Source organism: Atractosteus spatula, chromosome 9, assembly GCF_055471065.1.
Source record: "Atractosteus spatula isolate fAtrSpa1 chromosome 9, fAtrSpa1.hap1, whole genome shotgun sequence".
NCBI lineage: Eukaryota > Metazoa > Chordata > Actinopteri > Semionotiformes > Lepisosteidae > Atractosteus > Atractosteus spatula.
This window is the reverse complement of record NC_142714.1, coordinates 29175861-29194481: the sequence shown is the minus strand read 5'-3', so window position 1 is coordinate 29194481 and position 18621 is coordinate 29175861. Positions and strand designations below refer to the sequence as shown.

At 35.4% G+C, this 18621-nt stretch overlaps 1 protein-coding gene across 1 annotated transcript in view; it reads left to right on the top strand.

Annotated features, from left to right (window-relative positions):
- Window positions 1-1789: 1789 nt before the first annotated feature.
- The window catches only part of LOC148828490 (E3 ubiquitin-protein ligase MID2-like), a 179883-nt gene continuing 163051 nt past the window's right edge, over window positions 1790-18621 (top strand). The window contains exon 1 of the mRNA XM_088926039.1: window positions 1790-1879. Coding sequence (XP_088782165.1) covers window positions 1844-1879 — 36 coding nt within the window. The 5' untranslated portion in view covers window positions 1790-1843. The remainder of the gene's footprint in view (window positions 1880-18621) is intronic.

The window sequence follows — 18621 nt, the reverse complement described above, 5'->3', positions numbered from 1 at the left end:
TAGATGCCACAAGTCCTCTCTCACCCATCAAATATTCAAATATAGCAAGTGGAGCATCCACAGCATAACTGTAATATTCTCATGTTAAAAGAAATTTGTTATTACACAAACAGCATGAGGGTGTGCCTTATTTGCTTGAATTCTGTCAAGTCAAGATGATCCCATAGGAAGAGTAGGTTGTGAAGTCATAGGACTTGATCAATGTAGTGCAGTGCTGTGAAGTTTCCATCAGTCACCTCTAGTGGAGTTCTGTAGCGACTAGACTGTCCTGGAACTTTACCATAAACATATCATTCTGCACATCTGCACACTTGCTGATGTCCATCAGAAAGTCTACACAAAACCTTGATTCCAACTAAAGACAACTTTTCTACTTTGCAATTCCACCTGAGCTGAGTGTGTCCATTTTATAACATACTGATCAATAACACTACAGTGTTATTATCTTGATAAGTAAAGCACTTTGTTTTGCACTTTGTTTTATTTTAGGACTTTCACCAGTATTGGCATTCACCAGATTAAATAATGTCAGCCTCTGTACCCTATCAGCTCTTAATAATTTTATGTTTATGCATTGTCAATTGAGCATCTCACTTCATCAGTTATGAACATCAGTTATGAATTATTTATTAATAAAAAAACACTCTTACATGTTTAATCAAAGTCAAAAATACATATTCTCTATTTTTATAAAAATACACATAAATTGTGACAAGTTTGTTTTTGATGCTCTGTATATTTGTGTGTATTCACTAATATACAATAAGTATTAGAATGAAAGTATTCAATATTAGAATACAATTTTTAAAAAGTATGCAAGTATACAAATAACGAAGTACAACTTTGGAATTAAACAGATATACTTTTAGGTACTCAGTAATATGTTGCTTAGTGCTGTTTCTATTAACCATAGCACTCTTTGTGCTGGCCATTATTTTGATTACCCCAAATACACCTGTATAACTAACAATAAATGGTTATAATACCTATATAACAACTAGAGCACACTCAATAGAGCAGACTAAAGCTGTGCATCCTGCTTCTCTTTGTGCTTAGTAAAGGACATTTTTTTCCATCTCAACCATTTAACTTTGTAACTCTAAGTCGCTTTTGGCCTCATTCCTAACAGTTGCTTCTTTGCCTGTCTGCAACAGTTGGGAGGGACAGTCTGATCTAGGCAGTCTGGGTAATATGATATACCATTCACATTCTTAAAGCTCAATTTCACCATGCACAAAGGATCATTCAGTATCTTTGACATTTGTTTATACCCTTCACCTGATCTGTGCCTTTCTACTTTGAGCTAATTTAGTGAATTGTCAAAGTAATCTTGCACCTGAGCTGATTTGGTTTTACACTAGCAAAAGGGGTGAATACAATGCAAACAACATTTTAGTTATTTATTGACATATTTTCTTTTGCATATTATGTGTTCAATTAGAGCATTCAAATTTTGATTAAAAAAATACTGACTTTGAAAAAATGTGAATACGTAATTTGTATTTCAGGGAAATGGAATTTAGTTGGAAAGGGGTAATTTTTGCTAGGCGCTAAGAATTATATTTTATGATGATTGAATTTTTCTCTCTTTTTGTTTTGTTGTTACACCTTGGGTCAATTAACTAAAGCTGTGGTATGAATTGATAGTCTTCTACACTGTTTTATTTCTGTTGTAAAAGGATGTTGTCTGCATGCACTGCAAAAAAAGGAATGTTGCAAATTTTGTGCCTTTCTGTTACATTGATTAACACATACTTTCCCATCCTTTTTATTTTTTCACCAGCAAACTCTGGAAAACAATCTTACAAACTTGGTGAAAAGAAACACTGAGTTAGAAAATCAGATGGCCAAGCTCATTCAAATCTGTCAACAGGTAGAGGTGAGTGAGTTGTATTTAGAGTTATGAATTTTCTTGTTGTTAATTGGAGGGACATCCTTTCTCTGTGAGTAAAATAACAGCAGTTTACTGAAATATAAACAACTAATTAAGCCACATTCAGCCACTTAGAATGATTGTCATGTTTTTCTACATGCTGCAAATAACATACCACAGTACCTCAGAAGGTAACACCCCGCACCTTTTTATTTTTTCAAATACTCTACAGGACTGTACTTCACTGTAAAACCACCAGGTTGCACAGTATATCCTTAAGCATTGGGTCTAACATACTCTACAGTAAATCTTATTTTAATAATAAAAAATAAATATGTACAGATGCAGCCATTCAAAACGAGCGTGGTACGCTGCAGTAAAACACGGTGGGCGTGTCGCATCAGAACGCATCATAACACGTCTTATTGCATCATACCACATAATACCGCAGTTATGATAATAGCATCTGGAATCAACTCCAGGTGGAGCTAATAAAGCTTAACCTCTCATGTACAACATTTGAGCTGTCACCAGAAAACACCCAGTTTCGAATCCTGATCACTGCTGAGGGACAATCTTTATCCAATTAAGAATTTAAATTGTATACTCTTTAGACTTTTAATTTTAAACTGTGTACTACAGCTTGTTAATCATTAAACATTAAACCGTTGGTGTATTTTATAAAAGCAAGATTGTGCTTTTGGAAAAAAGTACACAACCTTCCATCTTCATCACAAATATTTGAATTATTCATACATATTTTATATATCAAAGTCTTTAATTTGGTAATTTACATGGCTTTAATGTGCTTGTTCTAACATTATTAAGCTTATATTCTGTACTTATAATGATATTATAAACATTATAAAAAGTTATAATGTTTTATCCTTTTCCAATAATACGTATAATACGTAAATGTTGTGGTGATTTAACATCACTTGATAGCTATATTAATATGAATCATCTAACTAAGCAGCTAAAATCAAAAGTGGACGTTTTGGAAACATTTTGACATTTGTTTCTTTTTTCAAAAAACTTCTATTGTTCTCGTAGTGGTAATGAGCACTGTAATGTAGTGAGCTGCACCCAGGAGGTTCAAAACACGATCTGAGAATTACTGTTGGTTTGGTTCCTATATAGCTGAATGCAAAAATAGTCCACTATTATAGCTTGTTGTTGGCTCTGGCGTGAATTTGTGTATCTGGATAAATTAAGTGATGATATTGTGATTAAGGATTTCTTCACTCAATTCTTTAAGTTAAACATTTTTTAAAATTGACACTCCGAGATTCTGACTCATTTAATTTCCATCATGTAGCTGAAACGGATAAAGAAATCATGCAGTAGTTATACAGATGCAGCTATTCAAATGAGGGCCACGCTGCGGTATAACGCGGTATGCATGTCGCATCAAAACGCGGTATAACGCATCATTTCGCTTCATACCGCAAATTTGATTATGTTAATAGTATCAGGAATCACCTTGTAAAACTGCCAGGGGGAGCCAATATAGCTTTACCTCAGCATTTGAACTTTTAAATTTAAACTGTGTACTACAGCATGTTAATTATCATTCATTAAAAAGTTGGTATATTTTATGAAAGCAAGATTGCTCAGTTGGGCAAAAGTACACAACCTACCTTTATCATAAATATTTTAATTATACAGAAATATTTTGTGTGTCAAAGTCTTTTTACCGAAGATATTACTAATAGTATTAATAATGAACGACCTTGGACAAGCTGTAAACTCAAAGTATTACCCTGGTCCACATTCTTTGTAACCGTCTTTGTAAACGAAAATACTTTATTTTTTAATTGACAAAAAGTAACACCACAGCATTTTGTTGATCCGATCACACATTCGTTTCCAATCATACAAAATAAATTTTGAGAATCTCCATTCATCATGCCTTTCACATGCTCATAAACGATATAAATATAGGAACATAAACATATCATGTAAACTGTATATGGCTGGTATTGATATTTATAAAACTTCTTAATTAAAAATTTAAAATACATGAATTCCATAAAAACAACACACATTTCGAATAGAAAAAAACTAATTCTCTTGTCTTCCTAGTATGTAGAACAGATCTGCAGGTCTTTTTTCCCCAATCAGAGGCTCTGAAAATAGCTTGCTGCCCACTGCACTGTGTCAGAGGGGTGGCGGCACCGAGAGAGAGGGAGCTTGGAGCTCAGTAATGCACAATGGCTGTAAAGCACCAATTGTGTTCATAACTTAGTATTTAAAATTAAACAACGTAAATCATTTTCTTTGACTTCTAAGTCCTTTAATTATCATTAAGCACAGGTTTGTTTTTTTGATACCATTGTTAGACAAATCAGGAACTTATTGTACTTTCTAATGACATTACACGTGGAAAGATTAGAGATTACAGATTTTAATCGTCTTTAATTTTGTTATATATTTTAGAAAAGTTTCATCTATGCATACACCACAAAACTATTTTCGATTGTATTTCTGAATGCTATGTATAAAAAAAACTTGCAGCTTACTCAACAATTCTAAGATGATCACGAGGAAGTGTATTGCATGTCTAATGGTCTAACCCCATTTTCCCCATTTTGATTAAAATTGCAAACACGTGTTTAATTAAATGCCTTTATTGATTCACAATCTGACAATGCAATGTAAATCATTATCTTTGCATTTTAAATCCCTTAATTAACTTTAAGCATAGGTTTCTAATTATTTAGATTTATTTTTCATACCATCATTAAACAAAGCAGAAGCGTATACTACTTCCTCATGGGATCAAACATGGAAAGATTGGAGTAATTGTTCTTATTTTTGAATAAATTTTAGAAAAGTGTCATTTATACAAAAATGTTGCATTTAATACCACTCGTTAGTTATATTAATAGAGAAAAGCTCTATATTAAAGCTCAGATCAAAGATCAAACAGCAATATCTCATTTACTGGGAGTGATGTGGTTGAGTGTGAATTGTGTTTACAAACAATGTAGACAATAATATTTGCTATTTTAGTTTTTTAAAGAAATGTTTATTTGTTAAAAGAAAACTCATGGCGACAGCTGGGTTTGAACACCCAACCTCAGGGTTATAAATCAGTCACTTAAACTGTCACATCACCAAGGCAAGTCATGTGACAGCCCCACGGATAGCAATGGAAAGTCTCTTACTACTGTTTGTGCAACAGTACATGGATATAGTTATACCATTATTAATTTACGTGAATCCATATTATATTTCCTATTAATCAAATTCTAAAAGTATGCTTCTGTTTACTCCGGTATCGAGCGTATTCGCAGAAAAGATTAAAGCTATCACTTTTCTCACAAAGTACTGTATATAAACGTACAGTAATATGGTCAGAATGAGCAAGGAGCACGTAAAAATGTTCCGAAATAACCACATGTAAGACTTTGATGCTTAAAATGTTTAGGGAGAAATGGAATACTCGTTTTTATTTTTTCTTTAAAATACCAAGACCAGCCATATACAGTAAAGTTTGCATACAGTAATATGTTTATGTTCCTAAATTAATATCTTTTATGAGCATGTGAAAGGAATGGTGAATCAGAGATTCTCAAGAATTACTTTGTATGATTGGAAACAAATGCGTGATCGGATCAACGAAATGCTGTGATGTTACTTTTTGTCAATGGAAAAAATAAAGTCTTTTTTGTTTACAAAGATGGTTACAAAGAATGTGGACCAGGGTAATACTTTGAGTTTACAGCTTGTCCAAGGTCATTCATTATTAATACTATTAGTAATATCTTCGGTAAAGGCTTTGATGCATAAATATTTCTGATAAAGGTAGGTTGTGTACTTTTGTCCAACTGAGAAATCTTGCTTTCATAAAATATACCAACTTTTTAATGTATAATGATTAACATGCTGTAATACATAGTTTAAATTTAAAAGTCTAAAGAGTAAACAACTTAAGTTCTTAATTAAATAAAGATTGTCCCTCAGCAGTGATCAGGATTCGAAAATGGGTGTTTTCTGGCAACAGCTCAAATGCTGTACATGAGAGGTTAAGCTTTATTAGCTCCACCTGGCGGTAATTCCAGATGCTATTAACTTACTGCGGTATTATACGGTAAACCGCGATATGATGTAATATGACGCGTTATGGCGCGACACGCCCACCGTGTTTTACCGTGGCGTACCCCGCTCGTTTTGAATGGCTGCATCTGTATAGCATCAGTCATTTTAATTGTGTAGGAACAGGTAAAGGTATATTCCACATGGAAAGGAAAAGAGAAGAGACACAACAGTTCACACACCTGAAAAAGGTTCGACAGCTGAAACGTTGTGTCTCTTTTATTTTCCTTTCCACATGGAATAAACCTTTACCTGTTGCTTTGCAGCCTAAGCATGCTGATGCAGCCACCTATTTAAACTACTTTAATTGGTGGCTGTGTGTTGCTTATATATTATATATATATAGTATATATTTTATATTATATTTAAAATCGTTGTTTATAGTGTAATAGAACACATTTAGAGTTTAGGTGTTCGGTGGTTTAGTTCAGTGGTAGAGTTCTTGTCTGCCATGTAGGCAACCCACTTTCAGTTCCCAACCAACATGCAATTTGTGTTTTTAATAAAATTAGTTATTTCTTTAATAATAAAATAAATAATACATATGTACTATATTGAGATTTGTATTTATTTTATACATCATAGTAAGTCCAATATAACAATTTTATGTTATATAACATGGATATAATGACATGGATGAGCCAATATAAACATTAAACATATAAACTGTCCCCTTCCATTCAAAACATCATTAGTGGTGTCTTTATCATGTTAATTAATCCAGAAACCAGTTATTCTGTATTCTAAAGCTTCATGAAGTTGCCCCACCACCCCCATCTTCTATTTCAGATTGTGACATCACCCTTCGATCATTGCTTATTTTGGTGCAACATATGTGTAATATTAGGCGACAAACAGTAGAATCACAATTATGTTCGACATTTTGTTAAGAGTTTCAGCAGATCAAAATGTTAAAAATTGAAATCTTTTAAAACAAAAGTTATTAATCCTACAGAATTGCACCCCTGTATGTAAGATCACTGAGTGCCCAGCAGGTGTTTTGTTTTGATTATACTGAGGGTGTAAAGATTGAATGAGCACCAGGGTACTGCTTTATTCTGCGTTGACTTTAGCAGAAAGGTCGGATTATGATACTCTTAAAGCATCGTATACACACCTATGAATTAGTCCCTGAGGCGTATCATCAAAAGTTTTGAAATTATATTTTAAAAAATTGCAAATCAAACCTTTATTGAGATTGCACACGAGAAAGGGGTTTGTTTTGAGAATTGTACTTCTGTGAAGTAGCTGATTTTGGCATATTATTTTGCTTGAAAAATTAAAAAAAACTGTTTGCCTGACCATATTGTAACTTACAGATGCAGCCATTCAAAACAAGTGGGGTATGCTGCAGTACAACGCGGTGTATGCAATTTAGATTATGTTAATAGTATCCGGAATTACCTTGTAAATAAAGCTTAACCTGTCCTATACAGTATTTGAGCTGTCACCAGAAAACACCCGGTTTTGAATCCCGATCACTGCTGAGGGACAATCTTTATTCAATTAAGAATTTAAGTTGTATACTCTTTAGACTTTTAATTTTAAACTGTGTATTACAGCATGTTAATCATTAAACATTAAAAAGTTGGAATATTTTATAAAAGCAAGATTGCTCAGTTGGACAAAAGTACACAACCTACCACCTTAATCATAAATATTTTCATTATGCAGAAATATTTAATTATTTCTTTGACAAACAAAAATAGCAAATATTATGGACACTACTGTATATTGACATGTTTTATATTTCTAAATATCACAAAATGTTCAAAGTGAGTTAAGTGATAACCATTTTCCATGAATACTTGCGCTCATTATCGCAGTAAAAAAAACTCATACTTTTCAGAATATAATTATTTAAGCAATAAGGTACGAGAGGCTGTGCTACTGTACATCATGGATATAGTCACAGTTAAAAGGTGTTGTTAGGCCCAACGCGATGCAGAGGGCCGGCAACCCTTTTAACTGTGACTATATCCACGATATAGCACAGGTCTCAATTGCCTTATTGCTTTTATAAAACGGTCTCCAAATATGCGATTGCTGTATAGAATGAATTTTAATTTTAAAAATTTATTTAACACGAAAATTAAGCTGTTTACGTTCCTCCGCCTGAGAATATAGTCCCTCGTTGCTACGCAATGCAGAAACACAGCCACAAGTAACGAACAAGGACAGGACATTAGCTAGCCAATATGATAAAGGAATAAATTACTTGTTTTTTGCTTATTTCTTTAGCACATTTATTTGAACATTTCCATCGATCGTACAAGCACTGAAAAACTGTCCAATCCCTAGTTCGTCAGGCATTTTCTTTTTCACTGCGGGAGCGTTTAATAATTTCTAAGAATGAAAATGATTTAAACTATGCGATACTTATCATTCAACGAGAGCTCAAAATATCACAAGGATCCTCAAGAGCGCAACCAAGACAGCAGAAAAAGACCGTGTATCAGATACATGAGAATCCAAGCTTTTTTATTTACGCTAAGAAGTAGTCTTTAAAATTTCAGTAAAAAGTCAAAATTCTGGGGTGTGCGTATATCAGAGAATTAGATTTCAGGACCAGAATTATCCATTTTATAATAGGGAATATAGTATGGAATCACGTATCTAAAGAAATGAATAATGATATTAATTTAAGGATCTAAATATATGTCTATAAAGCAGGTAATATTACTGTATTCCACTTTCTTTGTAAATACGGAAAAACAGATTCACAACGCGAAGCTGTGTCAGTCTTCTGTGTAAAAAAACAGTTTGAACACCATGGCTGCTGTTTTTAATAAGCTACTGAGTAAAGAATAGGAATGTTCCTGCTGTCAGCAGTATTGTGTATATAGTTTTATGTACAGGCTGCGAAAATTTTCACAAGTAGAGGTCTTTAAAATTAGGTTGTTTTTTAATTCTTAAAAAAATAAAGCAAAATCAAGATATAATGATGTGTTCCTGCTTAGACATTGCACAATTTTAAAAGGTATTAAACAGGTTTAGATAGTTAATAACCACTTTTTATGCGTGAAAAAAGGGTGATTTGTCTTTCTCCTGATCAGCTTAAAATCTCTGTGAACGCTGTAAGGCTTTTACTTCTTAATTAAACGTTTAAAATACATGTTTTGAGTAGAAAAAATCATATTCTGTTGTCTTCCTGGTATGTAGAACAGATCAGCAGGCCTTTTTTCCTCAATCACAGGCTCTGAAAACAACGTGCCGCCCACTGCGCTGCATCAGAGGGGGAGGCGGCACCGAGAGATAGAGGAAGCACTGAGCTCAGTATTGCACAATGGCCGTAAAGCACCAATTGCATCTGCATTCATAACTTAGTGTTTAAAATTAAACAAAGTAGATCATTTTCTTTGACTCCTAAGTCCCTTGATTATCATTAAGCACAGGTTTCTCAGCATTCAGACTACTTTTTGATACCATTGTTAGACAAAGCAGGAACTTATTGTACTTTCTAATGACAGGTGGAAAGATTACAGATTTTAACCGTCTTTAATTTTGTTATACATTTTAGAAAAGTTTCATCTATACATACACCACAAAACTATTCTTGGTGGTATTTCTGAATGCTATGTTACACTAAGTTCATTGTTTTAAATACATCTAATTAAGAAAGTTAGGTGTTAGCATAAACTATTAGTAATCAATAATATTAAATTTAACACTGTAATAAATTGTGCTAATAATAAATTCTACTCTACTCTGAGAATGTAGGGGAGAGGAAAAATGCCCATGGTCTTTTCACTGATAAACTTGTGTTAAAAAAATCTACAGTATGCTTGAGAGTTGTTTAACCATTTTTTTTAGCACAGCCAGCCCTGTTAGAGCACCACAATTCACACTCAACCACATCACAAGTCACAGATCAGTCCCAGTGTGTGAGATCTTGCCGTTTGATCTGTGCTTGATCTTTGATCTGAGCTTTAATAGAGAGCTTATCTCTATTAATATATTAATATCGAGTGGTATTAAATGCAACTTTTTTGTATAGATGACACTTTTCTAAAATGTATTTAAAAATAAAAACGATTACAATTGGCACGCTTGTAGCTTTTTCACAAAACCTCCTAGAGTTACGAAAACACTTGCTGTATGTCCAAAGTACATGTGGCTGTTTTCACAGCCTTCATTCACTATGTCGTTTTTAAGCCATTTTTTTGACCACACTCGAATATTCTTCTGTCCATATCTTTGGAAGGGAAACACAGAAAGCCTTCAAACCAAATGCATTTTAAAGACCACGACTTGTGAAAATGTTCACAGCCTCCACATAAAACTATCAGTTTGCTAATTCTCTTTTTTAAATTTTTCATCAAAGCTTAATTACGCACTAACTGGAACCCAGGGAGATCGCTGTGTACACATGATCACAATGCGAGAAATACTGCTCAATACGGCTTTGTGCGAAAAACCCTTATATCACCATAGGAAGCAAAACAGCGCAGCCTGTAAAGGCCGAAACGTTGTGTTGTCTTTCTTCTCTTTTCAGCATGTTACTTGTTCCTTTACAGCCTACGTATGCTGTACGTGGCTACCCACCTGTCTTAAACCTATTTCACTCAGTAGTTTGAACTAAGTGTAAAGCGCTATCAGGAGAAAAAGTCCAAGTAGGAGAACATCTGCAATAGAAAGCAACTGGTTTGACATGTACAGTAAAATGTGACATCTCTGGAGCGTCGAGTATATATCCAATAGTGTGAGCTCATTTGCAAGGCTATTAAGGTTGGTTGAGTTACTGTAACAGTCTGGGTGTGGCGAGTTTCTACTGTCCCCTGACTGTCTTGGCCAAAAGGAACTTGTCTTTCATTGGAAGACAATGAACCTATTCTACTCATATATGAGAATATAATATAAATACACCCAAGGTATTGGGCTGAGTTCACGTTACAAAAAAATCCACGAACCTGCACTACAGCGGCCATTGTATGGAGACAAAGACTTTCTATGGGAAGAGAGGTGGTGCTTCAGCTGCCTGTGTGCATTAAAGAAGAGAGTGTGGTATTACTTTTTGTCAATGAAATAGTATGTGTGTGTGTGTGGGGGGGGTGTGATGTACCAGCTGTACTGAAAAATAAAGCACCATTTTTCATTCAACGAGTGCCTGAGTCACTGTGTCCGTCCTATATAATAATGCCACAATATTATAAATGCCCCTTAGGCTGGGCAATCCAATTTTTTAATAAAAAAAAATAAAAATGATGTGTTCCTGCTTAACTAAGAAATTTAATTACTTTAAAAGCGATAAAAACAGGTTTCAATAGTTAATAACCACTTTTTGTGCACGAAAAACAGGTGATTTTTCTTCCTCGTCATCAGATCTTTCTTGGAAAAATGTCTTTCTTACCCGATGTGATTTCGAGCAGAGAAGGGTTAAAAAGAAACTCAGACAGGCAGGGGGAAGGGTGTTGTGAAAATGTTACCTGTCCTGGATAAAGTGATTAGAAAATAGGTGGATTTACACCTGTGAAAAGCGTTCCAATTTTAATGCGATACAGAAGACATTATTCATAAAAAATGATCTTGTATAGTCTGTAAACTGAAAATGTATGAAGGAGACCCATTGAGTATCGCCTCTTTTTACACTAGGAAGAACATTCCAATGTTAATGTGACACTGAAGATATTATTAATAATCTTTTAAATCTGAAGGGAGATCTAAAGGGATCCACACGGCACAGGTCCCTGCTAGCTATTCAGAGGGAAAGATGGTGACTTGAATTAATATCGTTCTTGATTTCTTTAGCCTCACAACATTGTCCAATAATACTCTTCTTGTGTCTAATTTTTAGTTAAGCAGGATTTGAGCTACAGACCATAAAAAACATCATGATATCAGTAGCAGTTTGAAACTATTCGTTGTTATTAATAAATGACTTAGATTCGAACATGTTGTGATATTTAGAAATATAAAAAAGTCAATAGAGTGTCCATAATATTGCTATTTTGCTATTGCTATTTTAGTTTTTCAAAGAAATGTTTATTTGTTAAAGAAGGAACCTTGTGGTGATAGCTGGATTTGAACACCCGACCTCAGCCTTATAAGTCAGTCACTTACTGTAAACTATCACACCACCGAAGCAGTCACATGACAAGTAGTGAAACAGCCGTACACATATCAATAGGTATGTGTATACACTACTGTTTGTATATACAGTACATGAATATAATTATATCGTTATGAATTTCTTTAGATATGCGATTCCATATTATATTCCCTATTAATCAAATTCTAAAACTATGCTTTTGTTTACTCTGATATCGAGTGTATTTGCAGAAAAGCTTAAAACTATCACTTTTCTCACAAAGTACTGTATATAAACGTACAGTAACATGGGCAGAAGGAGCACGTAAAAACGTTTCCAAAATAACGACATGTAAGACTTTGATGCTGAAAATATTTAGGGAGAAATGGAATACTGGTGTGTATTTTTTCTTTAAAATACCAATACCAGCAATATACAGTTTACATAATATGTTTATGTTCCTAAATTAATATCGTTTATGACCTTCAGATGCGTTATGCTCCTATTCTTTTTATGCTTGGCTACTAAAATTTCCCTTTAGTTGTAAAATTCCATATAAATATTCAATACTTAGTAGATTAGAATGCGCACAGTAAAGAGATTAAAGTGATTAAATCTTTTCACTACCGACCAATGCACCACGAGTGCCTCTCTCGGTCATTTTGGCCATTCAACCACGTACCGCGGTACGCTGCGGTGGTTTGTGGGTAGATGCGTGCGGTACAGGTTTGTACTGTGAACTTTGAATGGCTGCATCTGTATTTGAATGAGCAGAAAGTTACCTTGTACTCACAAGTGGTTGTGTTAGCAGATGAGTTTGTGTTAACACGTGTTTAATATTTCTGGTTGATTCCCCTCTCAATGAAATAATAAAGTCTTGACAGTTCCAATATTTACTGTGACATCCAATGTAAACTCAAGGGCTGTTTCTTTTTGCAGATTAAGGAAAACTGAGAGTGTTTTTTACTGCCATAAACCAGGCCATTTGATTGCTGATTGCCTTATGCTTAAGTGTAAACAGCAAAGTTCCAAAAGTGTTTGTCAGTAGAAGGGCTAAGTCGGTTGTTGAATTAGTTCCTCAGTGCACAAATTATGATGGTCCAGCCACAATAGCACTTATGTGCAAGAGTGAAAGTTTATTTGACAGTGCTCCCAAAACCAAATATACAGTGGGAAATAACTCAAGAAAAAAAAACAGAAAACACATCAAACTATGGAATCTCATCACACTCTGATCTCTCTTAACTCTCTCCCCTCCTAGCTTGAAGCTTGCCTAAGGTTAGCTCCATTCGTTTGGAACATAGCACCGTCTCTTAAAATTATTCACATTCATACTTTACAAAAAAAAATATTTGAATTATATTATCTGCAATGGTGCTTCCCATTGCAGAAATGTGGGCATGCTCTCTTCAGCACAAGCACTACAAAGCCAGCCTGAGAGCAGAGTACAGGTTTGGACCTCCAAGTTCACCATACCTGGAAGTCAGAAGCCCAGGATGTACAGCATTACAACAAGGAAAAAGACAGACAGACAAGAGCACTCTTTAAACAACAGATAAATACAAATAGACAATCAGAAAGTAACACTCATGTGTGTGACTGATTTCTTACTTTAACACTGGTTGAGGAGTAAAATGTAGGTATGTTTGCCTGTGTATGAAATATGCTAGCCGAGCCACAAATGTGCACCCTCGTGACTAGCCAGCTGTTAGGCAGGTTAACATATAGCAGTAGTTCAGGTTGACAGAATTATTGTTGTGTTGTTTTAACACCTGTACTCTGTAAAGCACTTCCCATGGCCGGTGACAGGGAGCCCTCAGTCATAATGTTGTTTTAAATCAGAAATGTCCTCATGTGCTTGAATGTAATCTAAAACAATGAGGGTATGATCCATTTATTTTAGATGGATTTGTGTCAATAACTGGAAAACAGAAAGACCAGAAGATTATAAAAAAATGTATAGATGTTGGTGCTGGTCAGTCTTTTATTCTTGCAAATATTTTGCCTTTTTCGAACCAGACTTCTTATGACTCCAGTGTGGAGTAAAGGTGCCACTACATAATATGCATTAACATTTTTATTTAATTACTGGCTTTGATAAGGTAGGGGTGCAACCTAGACTTCCTATTAAAGGGGCTTTCATTCTGGGAAACGACTTGGTTGGTGGGAGAGTGTTGTCATAAGTGGTTTGGGTGAACTAGCACATACTTTTCCTGAGGTGTTTTCTGCATTTGATGTTGCACACTAACCTGCATGATTTTGTCAATTTAACTGACAATTGTGTAGCTGCTTCTCTTAGAGAAAATGACATTCCTTTTGCTTGTCCACCTTCTCAAAATCTGAGCTATAATAAGCAGGTTTAGATGCAACCGAAGGATCAGCAGCTAATGTCTATTTTACAATTGCCAGTAACTAGATAGCAGCTTATGAATATGTTGAAACCATACCATGACTGAGGTGAAAGACATGTTACACCTTAAAGCGAACCAGTTACTCATTCTGTCGCCTCTGCGGCTCCTCTATCTGTAACTAGTAGTATTGGTGTATACTGTCCAGATACACAATCTTGTTTTGTAAAATGTTTTACAGTATTTCCTATAACTGTTTATCCTTTCCTGCATCAGTTTTACCTAATTGTAGCCCATTCTTCTTTACAGAACAGCTTTAATTTGGTGACATTTAAGGACAGAGAATTGGGGTCCTGTCCTGGACTGTTTCCATGAATTGGCCCCATATCAGATAAATTATTTTTTTAGGAAGGGTCTCCCAGAATGTTGCTTCTTAAAATAAATTAGGGAAACCAGTGGATAAATTCAGGTTATTAACGCTCAGTATAATAACAAGTAACCTAATCCACATGTGGATTTATGGATGATTAGTGGAAAAAAATGTAGATGAATGCATTCTTCAGTTTTTGTTTTTGGTTTCTATAGTGACTTGGTCAAAATTCAATTGAGTTAGCAAGAGTATCTAAGGAAGGGCCTTAGATAGGTAGATCAATAGCAATTTTCTCACTTTTGTGGTATATTGTACTCAGAACAGAGAACATGTAATCTTTCAGGTTACATTTCTTCTCAATGGTAGCAAGCATGTGAAAACTTCCATTGGGAGTTAAAGAAAACCAGTTAGCCAGCAGCTATTTCACCTTTTTAGCCTACAACTAGCAATCCATTGAAGCTAAGCGAGTGTGAGCCTGGCCAGTACATGGATGGCCAATTACTGCCCTCACTGAATCTCATACTTCAGGACAAAACACAGAGAAAGTGTCTCTTGTGATCCATCCACCCATTTTCTAATTGTTTTATCCAATACAGGGTCACTATGGCATTTTGATCCTCGCAACCACATGCTATTAACAACTCACTCTGTACAGGAGCAGGCAGTAGAGGGGTTAATGTGCTATGCCCACATTGATCAAAGCATTTTTGGGCTTTTCACCAGCATGAAGTTAATTTTGTGAAAAATGCAAACAAAAATGAAAAGGAAACTATAGATTGTTTCAGTAATGAATTTGGAAATGTGCATGGTAACGCATAAAAAATAACTTTTCAATCTGCACTCACACGGAATATGACATTTTGAGACCTTTTTGAAGGAATGTAATTTACATATGCCAGGTTTACAGAACTACTTCTACTGAAGTATCATTGTCAGGTTTCGTGATATTTTCACTTTGATTAAAATCATCAGCAGAGTAGATAAATACATTGATGGTTTTGTGACTATGAAACTTGAAAGCAAAAAAGCCACACTTTATTCTTTACCTGATCATGTGTAATATTTTTGTTTTATGTTGGTGGTCGCTGTGCTTAAAGAGGTTAGAAAATAGATGGATTGGTGGATGCATAATTGTAAAAACATTTCAATTTAAATACAATACGGAAGACATTATCTTTAAATGCTGTTTAAAAGAGTGCAGCCCACACACAGTTTCCCTCCCCCTGTGAGGGCATAGGCGCTAAGTGAGAATGCACTTTAACAGCTTTGGTGTTTCTCAAAGAAGACAGACATCCTGACGAAAGCTGGTATTGAAGTAACTGTGCAGATGAAAGCTTGGACTGGGTGCAGGATGAAGACTGAAATGCAGGACTGGAGTTCAAGACATAGGGCCGGGATACTTATGTTACAGAGTTACTCCCTGGAAATTTGACACAAGAAGGGCATGGAGAATGATGTAGATGATGCACTATCACATGCTTACATCCTGCCATGTTTGTTAATTTGGAATAGGCAGTCTTGCTCAGGCTGTGGGTGTTTTTCCTTTGCAGGACTGTCTGGGACTGATGTGGTCGCTAGCTGACAAATCAATTCAATTCAATTCAATTTATTTTTATAGAGCGCCTTTCACAACAAGGTTGCCCCAAGGCATTTAACAAAGCAAGGGACCAGACATGTTGTGAATACAGAAAAGAAAAGACAAAAAGACTACGGAGGAGAGGAACCAAAAACTCCTTAGTAGGGACAAAAAAAACCTCTACGGGTTCAAGGCCAACTGGCTGCCCACTGCCTTTAGGCATGCTAACATAATACAAATAAAAAAAATGAATAAAGGTATTAATCCATAGATCATGTCTTCTGTATGTCAGTACTCCATGCAGATCTCTGTAGACCAGCAAAATCCTCCTAAATGATTTATTCATGATGTCCCTCTTGGATCCATGGCAGTGATGCAGCATCCAACTCAGATGGTGCCCAGCCTGGCGCCATCCAGACATGTGGGGAGGAAATTAGGATAGTTTGGTCAGAACAGATGTATCTACCTGGTGGGCCAAAACAGACACACAATGGCATGTACAGCAGCACCAGCAGCCATGGTTGCAGCAGGCTATGATGTAAGGTGTGAGTAGGCTAGGCTAAAGTAATAGGTTTTCAGTCTGGATTTGAATACTGAGATTGACTCGGCATCCTGAACATGGGGTGGGAGACTGTTCCATAAGCTAGGGGCCCTGTAACTAAAGGCTTTACCGCCAACTGTTTTTTTTAATGAATGCGTGGAATGTGAAGAAGACCTGCATTCTGTGATCTAAGCAAGTGATTTTGTTTGTATACATTAATAAGTTCCATTAGATAGACAAGTGCCTGACGTCTGAGAGCCCTGTAAGTAAGCAGAAGGATTTTTAAGTCTGCCTTGTACCTGACAGGAAGCCAATAAAGAGAGCTTATTATAGGTGTTATATGGTTGCAATTTCTGCTCCTGATAAAAATTCTAACTGCCCCATTTTGAATTTGATGTAAGGTGTTGAAAGTGCGATAGGTGCTCCCTAATTGTAGGACATTACAATAATCAAATCTGCTGTATACAAAACCATGTATTGGTTTCTCTGTGTCTTGAGAGAAGAAAAACTGCTTTAGTTTTGCAATATCTCTTAACTGTAGGAAGCATGTTTTCGAATCTGTTTTAACATGAGAGTTAAACGAGAGCCTTGTGTCTAATATGACACCTAGGTTACATGCTGAGTCTTTACTATTACTTAAACATGAAGTAAACCACTTAAGGATGGTTCTAGATAAGCCAACCTCAAACTCAAGCCTGTGTAACAAAACAGAGTGGTCAACAGTGTCAAAGGCAGCACTAAGATCTAGAAGCACAAGCGCAGTTGCATTCCCCGCGTCAGTAGCTAACAGAATATCATTTACAACTCTTGTTAATGCAGTTTCAGTGCTGTGGCCTGGGTGGAACCCAGACTGGAAATTCTTAAGTATATTATTTGAGTCCAGATAAGATTGAAGTTGGGCCACAACTTATCTCTCAAGAATTTTAGATAGAAATGGGACATTTTAGACATGCCTGTAGTTGTTAAGAACTTGTGGATCCAAATTTGGCTTCTTAAGGAGCGGTCTAACCAACACTACCATAAATTGATCATTTACAACGCCTGATACAAGGGATATGTTCATCATACTAATTATAGGTCCTGCCAGTAGTTCAATCATTGACTAGTTGAGGGGGGATGGGACCTAGCGGACAGGTAGTTGACTTTGTCTTAACAATTAACTTCTTGAGTTCTTGTTCATTAACTAATTGAAAAACACTAAAGAGGTGTTCATATTGTTTCTACACCAGACTTTTTTGTGGCCTATTTGATAGTGTTAATTTTATTGTTAAAGAAGTTCATGAAATCGTCACTACTACAGTTAGATGGTACTATAGAATCGGTCTTATTTGTAAGATTAGCTATTGTCCTAAATAGGCAGCAAGGGTTATTTTTATTGCTTTCAATAAGTTCAGAGTAGTAGACTGAATGAGCTCTATATAGGGCTTTCTTATATTGTTGTAGGCAATCAGTCCATGCAGATTTGAATACTTGTAGACCAGTAGATATCCATTTGTGCTCTAGTTTGCGGCACTCCTTTTTAAGGGAACGTGTGATCATTATACAATGGAGAGTGTCTAGCTTTGACTACCTTAGTCTTTAATGAGGCAATTTCATCAAGGGCCAGTCTGACTACTGTATTATAGTTATGTGTGATTTTGTCAACATTATTACTGGAGATAAAGCTAGCATTGCTCATCGTGTTCATAAAATTTAATGAAGTACCCCCATTGATGTGTCGTGTTGTTATAGTCTTCTCCTTGGCAGCTATCAAGGGCAGTCGAATCTCAAAAGTAATTAAAGAG